This window comes from Leucopleurus acutus (assembly GCF_964270905.1).
Source record: "Leucopleurus acutus genome assembly, chromosome: 14".
Lineage (NCBI taxonomy): Eukaryota > Metazoa > Chordata > Mammalia > Artiodactyla > Delphinidae > Leucopleurus > Leucopleurus acutus.
Window position 1 is genome coordinate 59,233,545 of NC_139156.1, and position 8,613 is coordinate 59,242,157.

Consider the following 8,613-nt stretch of genomic DNA (forward strand, 5'->3'; position numbering starts at 1 on the left):
ATATGAGCCCTGCCAGACTTTTCTAGGCATCTATATTGTATATAGAACTTCATGTATAATACATATATGTATAATTATAGTCACATATAATTATTTCTCTTTTTCACAACTGCCTGTGGTGATCAATAATCTGTAGATATGAAATGAATCTTACTGATACCTGGGCCTGAGAGACTGGAATGACAAGTGAAAGGTCAAACATATGAAAAAGCATCATATGTGTCCAACTTACAAAATTCCATTCCATATCTGTTCTACGTATAGTCCCCAGGTATCACTGGACAGGCCATGGCTCCACGGTCCCGATGACGAAGGCACAAGAAACTCCCCTCATCAGTGGCTCCCGTGGTTGTGACCCCACCCACAGTTGTGACTCCTGTGCCTCTGACCCTCTCAAAACCTGGACCTAGCATTGATACACTTGGCTTCTTCTCCTTGGAGAATAATGTTCCTGGCCTATCCCAGCTGATCCTTCAAAGCTGAACATGAAAAGCTATGAAGAATACAAGTGAGTGACTAACTCTATGGAAGAGTGATATATTGTCACTGGTAGAAGTGATTCATAAGGTGGAGAGGGAGTATAGCTTGGGGAATATGGGGTATTTGCAATGAGGGATTTTCTCATCCTGACTTTTGCCAGTTTTATTACTATAGAAGAAATATAATTTGCTTAAAAGAGAAACAATGGGAGTAGGAGAGGTGCAAATATATAGGAGACAAGGTAAGAGTCATGAGAAATTTTGGAGGTGTTTTTCCTATTGCCACTCCTTCTTCATGCTCTTTCTGCAGGTTGGTGCTAGATGGGGATACTCCTGTATCAGGCTTTGGATATCGATGCCTTCAAGAAATGTTCCAGAAGATGGAGGACACATTCCGATTCTGTGCTCACTGTAAAGTACTCCCTAGTGGCCTTTCAAACTCCAGGGTCCTCCGGCAAGAGGTGATTAGTTGGGGGCTAATAGGGGAGACATCCGGAATGATCCTATTCTAAGACCTCATTGCAGGAGGAAAGGTCTGAGAATTTTCAGAATAACTTCAGGCTTGCTCCTCATTTTGTGTGATCTAGGCCACAGAGAAATTAGAAAAGGGTTGCTTATAAGACTCCTGATTATTTTGGTATTATGGGGAGGTTAGACAGAGACCAGAGTATAATCCTTTCTACCTCTCTCCTCCTTGTTTTTTTTTTTTTTCTTTTTTTTTGCAGTACGCGGGCCTCTCACTGTTGTGGCCTCTCCCGTTGCGGAGCACAAGCTCCGGACGCGCAGGCTCAGCGGCCATGGCTCGCGGGCCTAGCCGTTCCGCGGCATGTAGGATCTTCCTGGACCAGGGCACAAACCCGTGTCCCCTGCATCGGCAGGCGGACTCTTAACCACTGCGCCACCAGGGAAGCCCTACCTCTCTTCTCTTGAGCACTTAAGTGGTAAGACCGTATCTGTCTGGGGAGGTTGGGGTCAAGCCACACCTGTGATAACAGGGCAGCCACAAACTCCTGCTGTTTTTTTGTTTCTGTAAGGGATGTAAAAAGTTAGTTCTAGACAGAGGCTGAGGTGTCACTGTAACCCAAGAGAAAAATTACGTTCCCACTCCCTCCTGCCTCCTGTGCCAAACATAGTCCCCAAATTTGTTGCAGCAGCTGTCATTCCTCTCCCTACTTTCCTCACCCGGTGATCTTTCTTCCCAGGTGCAGGAATATCAGTTCCCTTCCCCAGGAGTCCCCCATTCACCTTTGAGGTATAGGAACATCTGTTTCTGGGCCTCATTCTCTCAGGTGCAGAAGTGTCTATTACTGTGGTCCAGAGTGCCAGAGGTCAGACTGGCCAGCACATAGGAGGGTTTGTCAAGAGCTGCGTCTTGTAGCTGTGGACCGTCTCATGGAATGGCCTCTGGTCACAGGTGGAGTGACAGTATTGGGGAATTTTGCCATAATGGTCATAGTTGATGGTACTTGGAGAAATATATGAAAGCGTGTTGTTTTGAGGAAAAAATGAGGAACTGAGTGGGACAGGGCAGTCTTGGGGACAGGTTGGGAGAATGAACATGGAGGGAATATTGAAGCCAGGGAAGGATTAGGTCATTTCTTATTCCTTCTTTCCTGCAGGTGGTTTTGTCCTTCCCTCAGGACCTTGGTCTTGGCTGACTGAAGGCGCACAGGGCTGGGACACCTGGTTTTCTATGTGACGTTTACAGCTAGAGGCTACTCTGGATGCTATGCTTGGTAGTCAGGCCATGACCACCCTGTGGGCCAGTGTAGGATGGCCAAGGCCAGATCCAGATGTCCTGCAGGGCTCTTTGAAGCGGTTGCTGACAGATGCCCTGTCACGGCCCTTGACACTGGGCTTTGGGCTTCGGGCCTTGGGGATAAATGTTGGGAAGGTCGGGGGAAGCACAGTGCACGTGGTTGGTGCTTCTCATGCAGAGACATTCCTCACTCACCCTGGGACTATGATGAACTTGGCTACATGTTTCCTGGGCACCTTGGCCTCCATGTAATCATGGTTGGTGTAGATGTAGCTGCTGGCTTTTCACAGAGTGCCTCACCTTCACTCCTGGAACCTGGCACAGTTCAGCTTAGTAGCCATAGGGGCCTCTATCATGACTTCTGGGAGGAGCAGGTAGAGTCTGGGCAGATAGCCCATCCAGATTTGGTGGTGGCATTCCATCCAGGTAAGAGTCATTTGTTTGGGGGAATACAGGGTCGGTCCTCTGGGAGTTTTCCATCCTGGCTCTTGTACCTTTGGAACCCCATTCATTTGGTCAGGTTGAGCGTAATATAATGAAGACCTTGGTTGATCATTAGCCATATGTGCTACACCTGGGTCCATAATTTTCCATTAAAGAATCTGGGGCGGGTGATGGTGGTAAATGAGCATTGGAGGTGAGCAAGGTAAGGGGTGGACGCAGTCAAAGAAGTATGTTTGTTAGGGTCTGCCTTAGCGTTTCCCCTTTCTATTTCCATCTCCATTTTTGTTCCATAGGTTTCCATGCTTCCCTGGACCTGATGGAGGCTTGGCTGCCCACCCTCTTGCTACTTCGTGATTATGAGATCCCTACAATGATTACTGTTTACAGGTTTTGACCTCCTCCTATTTGTGATACCTCCCTAATTCACTCACACCTCTATGTAGATGAGCTCATTTCTCTCCCCCTTGCTCATCTTCTGCCTTCTGGTGAGGATTTTCTTCCTTCCCATGCTTGGCTTTCTCATCCCTTCAAAGTGCTATGCTAGTTAATTGAGTAGTTAGTCTAGACATTTGGGAGGGAGGGATAGCTGTTGCGTTAGTCCAGCCTTAGGTAATTTTTGGGATTGATGAGCAGTTCCTCTCCTATCTCTTTCATAATCAGCAGGGCAATTTTTCTTATCTGTCTCCCATAGCCAGCAGGAGTTGGCAGCCTCTTTGCAGATTCTGGTGGACATGGATACACACATCACAGCCTGTGGAGCTAATCCTTTTACGTCCCTCAAACCTGAACAGGTCTACTCCAACCCCAACAAGCAGCCAGTATACTGCAGTGCCTACTATATCACGTTTCTTGGAAGCTCCTGCCAGCTGGATAAGAGGCAATTGGAAGAGAAAGTAAATGGCAGGGTATAAATAGCTGAGCCAGATCCTGACTGGATGTCTAGAAAATGCAGAGATTGTGATGAAATTACCTGCTGATGCCAGATTATTGCCAACTTTCAAATCCACTATATCGTAAACTTAATTCACTTGTCCTGGTAGATTCTAAGCTGAATGGGAGCTCCTGTATGATGTGACTCATTTCCAAGAGGTTAGCCACATGTAGCTTCTAGAGACAGGATTCTAGATTTAGTGTGTGGAGACAGGATTCTAGATTTAGTGTGTGACAAAAGGCCCTTATATCAGTCTTTGTAGAGCCTTAAGTTCCTAAGAGTTTCCTTCATGAGAAAGTTATACGTTTTGACTTTAACCGGATGGCACCAAGGAGAAGAATGGCACCTTATTCTTCTGAAAAAGACTTTCTTCTTATACAGCAATTTGGGCTAAAAAATGCAGAAGTCTTAATGACTTGAAGTAGTGGAAAAATGAGGAAGTCAGAGAAGTGGTTGGGAACGTGGGGGAGGTTGTGAGGATTGGCACACTGTTCTACTTCCTGGCTTTTTCGAGATACATGTCTCATTTTCCTATTTTCTCTTGGGGACTTCTAATTTTAGAGCAGCTTTTTGCCCTTGTGTTGTATTTTAGGTATCCCAGGGTGTATCAGGGTTACTTGAATACACTGGAGTTTGTTATCACCTGGTCTATACCACAATAAACTCAGTTTGGGGCTTCTTAAGTCACTTGTTTTATCTTATTTCCTGTTCACTGCCAAGTGTTACTTGTCTACACAGAACATCTCAAGACTGGAGGTTTCTCTCTTGCCAAAGGAGTGATTAACATCAGCTCTCTTTTTGGGTCTGCCATTCTACCACACCCTGTCTATTGTCATCCTTCTCTTATCACACTCTCAGGATTAGGATATTCCCTGGATATTCATTTCTACAACTTGCTGTGACCTCAGCCTCTCCACTTACATCCAGAATATATATATAGAACTCTTACAACTCGATAATAAAAGGACAAATAACTCAATTTAAAAGTGGGCAAATGATCTGAACAGATGTTTCTCCAAAGAAGATATACGAATGATCGATCAGCACATGAAAAGATGCTCAACATCGTTAGTCATCTGGAAATACAAATCAAAACCACAATGAAAGAAAGTGCTTCTTTTGCTAGGATGACAACAATAAAAAAGACAGATAATAACAAGTGTTAACGAGGATGTAGAGAAATTGCAGCCCTCGTACACTGCTAGTAGGGATGTAAAATGGTGCAGCTATTTTGGAAAACAGTCTGGCAGTTTCTCAAGAAGTTAAACATTAAGTTACCATTTGATCCAGTTATTCTGCTCCTAGGTGTGTACTCATGAGAAATGAAAATATTTGTGCACAAATGTTCACAGCAGCATTATTCATAATAGCCAAAAGATAAAAATAACCCAAGTGTCCATCAACTTGTGAATAGATAAACAAAATGTGGCATATACATATAATGAAATATTTGGCCATAGAAAAGAATGAAGTACTGATTCATGCTACAACATGGATGAACTTTGAAAATACGCTCATCCATGTTCATGTTAAGTGAAAATCCAGTCATAAAAGACCACATATTGTCTGAGTGCATTTATATAAAATGTCTAGAGTTGGCAAATCTATGGAGACAGAAAGTAGATGAGTGGCAGCATAGAGATGAGGATGGTGAGCATATTGGGGATGATGGCTAAAGTGTATGGGCTTTATTTTTGGGGTGATATAAATGTTCTAAAATTGTGATGGTACAACTCTGAATATATTAAAAACCATTGAATTGTATACTTTACATCAGTGAATTATATCTCAATAAAGCTGTTACCAAAAACAGTTTTTTAAATCAGAGTGTAAAAAATGAGAATATTTGTTAAGTGCTTAACAGTGTCTAGCATATAGTATGTATTTAATAAATGGTAGCTATTATTGAATACATACCACTTTGAATATTATTCAGTAACATAAATAGATTGAACTTACTGAGCAAGATGGTTCGACAATGGAAAAACCAGTCAGAATGCCATTTTTGTGGTTCAGATGATGTAATACATGTATCAGCTAAAGTGACCAATGGTAGTAGTTAGGGAAAAGAAGAGGTCTAGCTATAACAAGGAAAGTAAACAGGTAGATAATATTTTGTAGCTAGAATGTGAAAGTAAAATCTATAGGGCTTAATTACTGATTGTTTTGGGTGAAATGTGATACATCTATCAGAGTCTAATCAGGAGACAGAAACCACACAGTAACAGGTGACACAAAAATTTCCAGCTTAGAGTGGTGGTGACAGTACATAAAAGTGCCTTAGCTTCATGCTAGATGCTGAGGATTCCAAATGGCTTTTACCCTTAGAGTGTTTACAGTTTAATAAAAGACTGATGTTAAGCAGGGGCAATATAATGAGTTACATTTTCTAAAGTCAGCATATGAAGTGAAAAAGCTGTATTTTCAAAACTACATTGAAATTCCCTTAGGATAACACTCCATTGTGGATTCCAACATATCCTTATCTCAACAAGTCTATCAGAGCCAGTTATTTCCTCCACTATTGGAAACAGACCTCTGTTTATTTAGTTGATCACTGGATGAAATAATTGGCTTGAGTCTGGGAGGCCCTGTTGTAGTCAACCAAGTATTTACTGAACATTTTATTTCTAGACTCTAGAGATATCCCTGTTCTCAAGGAGTGTACATTCCGAGGGCAGCAGGGGAAGATGACAAACAGTAAATACAGAATTTTATATGCTTTTAAGTGCTACAAAGAAAATTAAATAGGGTAATTAGTGTGTATAACTGGTAGTGGTGTTAGTGACAGTGGGGCTACTAATGCTACAATGTTCAGGGAATACATACCTCTCTGAGGAGATGGATGACATTTGAGATGTAACATGCAATAGAGAACGTTGCAAATAGGAGCAATAACAAGTGTAAAGATCCTGGGAATCTCTGGTGTGTTTGGTCACAAGCTTGGTATGTTTAGACAGAAGGCCATTTTGACCAGAGTTTGGTCCTTGAGAAGGAAGGTGAAGAGGGATGAGATCAGAGAGGTAGGCAGTAGCCAGATTATATGGGACTTAATAGACCATGGCTAGGAGTTTGGATTTTATTCTGGTTCCAGTGGGAAGCTAGTGGAGGAGTTTAATCAAGGGAATTATATGACCAAATCCGTTATTTAGGAAGATTAGTCTAACTCAGAGTTTCTTAACCTCAGTACTACTGACATTTCAGGCTGAATAATTCTTTGTTGTAGGGGGATGTCCAGTGCATTGTAGAATGTTTAGTAACATCCCTGGCCTCTCCCCATTGATACTAGTAAAACCCTCCTCCCTAGTTGTGACAACCAAAAACGTCTCCAGATATTGCCAAATGTCCCTTTGGGGACAAAATTACTGCTCTGTCTGTACAAAACATAGGTGTGTTTATTTTAATTTTATGTGTGTGTATATATATATATATATATATGTATGTATATATATATATTTTTTTATTTTATTTTATTTTTATTTTTTTTGCTGCCACACTGCTTGGCATGCAGAACTTCCCTGACCAGGGATTGAACCCACGCTCCCCTGCATTGGAAGCACAGTCTCAATCACTGGACCACCAGGGAAGTCCGGTATGTGTATTTAAACACAGTGCAATATTCACATTAGGAGAAGCATAATGTCTCCTATTTTATGTGAACTCTGGAGCATATGATGACCTTCAGAGGTGTTTTGTTTTTGCTAAGTTCATGTGGTTGAATACAGGCAAGTTAAATACTCATGTGCTATGACTACTGGGTTTTGTTTTTTTTTTTTTGGCTGTGTTGGGTCTTTGTTGCTGCGCGCAGGCTTTCACTGGTTGCCGTGAGTGGGGGCTACTCTGTTGCAGTGCGCAGATTTCTCATTGCAGTGGCTTCTCTTGTTGCGGAGCACGGGCTCTAGGCTCGTGGGCTCAGTAGTTGTGACTTGCAGGCTCTAGAGTGCAGGCTCAGTAGTTGTGGCACACGGGCTTAGTTGTTACGTGGCATGTGGAATCTTCCCGGATCAGGGATCGAACCCATGTCCCCTGCATTGACAGGCAGATTCTTAACCACTGCGCCACCAGGGAAGCCCATGACTACTGTTAAATGTGTTACAGCAGACATCTATAAAAGGTTTTCTTGGGTGCAAAAAAGGGAGTCTACCCAAGGGAAGGTAAAGAAAAGAAGGTCAGGAAAAGCTTCTTGAGGCAGGAAGGAGATGGGTGATCTTTGAATTGAGTCTTAATAGATTCATAATTGTTAAAAGGCAGGCAGTGCTTTCTAGGCAGAGGCAGCATGAGGAAAGGGTCTCTGGCCCTGGAGGTCCTTGTATGTCAAGAAAGAAGGACAAATTGAAAGGATGAAGTGGGAAATCTAGTGGTATCTACCTGAATAGACTATCGGGTATTTGGGCCTATAGCTCAGGAAAGTGGGCGGGAAATAGGAGGTTTGGAAAATAACCTCTCAAGCTGATAGTTAAGGCAGAGGGAAGGGTGGGGATGAGATCACCTAGGTAGTGATATAGAGCAAAGGAGTAAGGACAGGCTTCTTAGGGAATGCTTAAATTCCAGAGGTCTCCAGGCAGATTGGACAGAAAGGCCCAATATTTTCCAGACCGATTGGTGGGAGCTGGGGAAGTAATGCTGGGTATCCAGAGTGTTGTGCAGTTTTGTTTAAATTTGGCAGTGACCTTTCTCAAGTACCTTCCACTTCACCCCTGTTTTAGGGCCATGTATATCTTGCTTTTGCCACTTAAAAATTTAATCCACCCTATCCCACCCCCATGAGGAAGGTTTTGGGTAGAAAAGCATGTGGAGTAATAGGTTAATAGTTCTCAAACTTTAGTGTGCATAGAACCACGTGGAGGGCTTGTTAAAACAGATTGCTGGGCTTCATCTCTAGAATTTAATTCATTAGGTCTAAGGTGGAGCCCAATGAGTTGCATTTCTAACAAGTTACCAGATAATGTGGTGGCTGCCAGTCTGGGGACCACAGTTTGAGAACCACTGTAAAAGATAGC

At 42.7% G+C, this 8,613-nt stretch overlaps 1 protein-coding gene across 1 annotated transcript; it reads left to right on the top strand.

The window, feature by feature from the left end:
* The first annotated feature begins 273 nt into the window (after window positions 1-273).
* On the top strand, window positions 274-5,336 carry MSS51 (MSS51 mitochondrial translational activator). Its single transcript, XM_082853934.1, is given in 11 exon segments — window positions 274-306; window positions 310-472; window positions 475-508; window positions 790-933; window positions 935-940; window positions 1,769-1,893; window positions 2,099-2,175; window positions 2,179-2,434; window positions 2,437-2,664; window positions 2,976-3,069; window positions 3,374-5,336. Coding segments are annotated over 11 exon segments (1,365 nt in total). The 5' UTR covers window positions 274-288; the 3' UTR covers window positions 3,594-5,336.
* The last annotated feature ends 3,277 nt before the right edge of the window (window positions 5,337-8,613 follow it).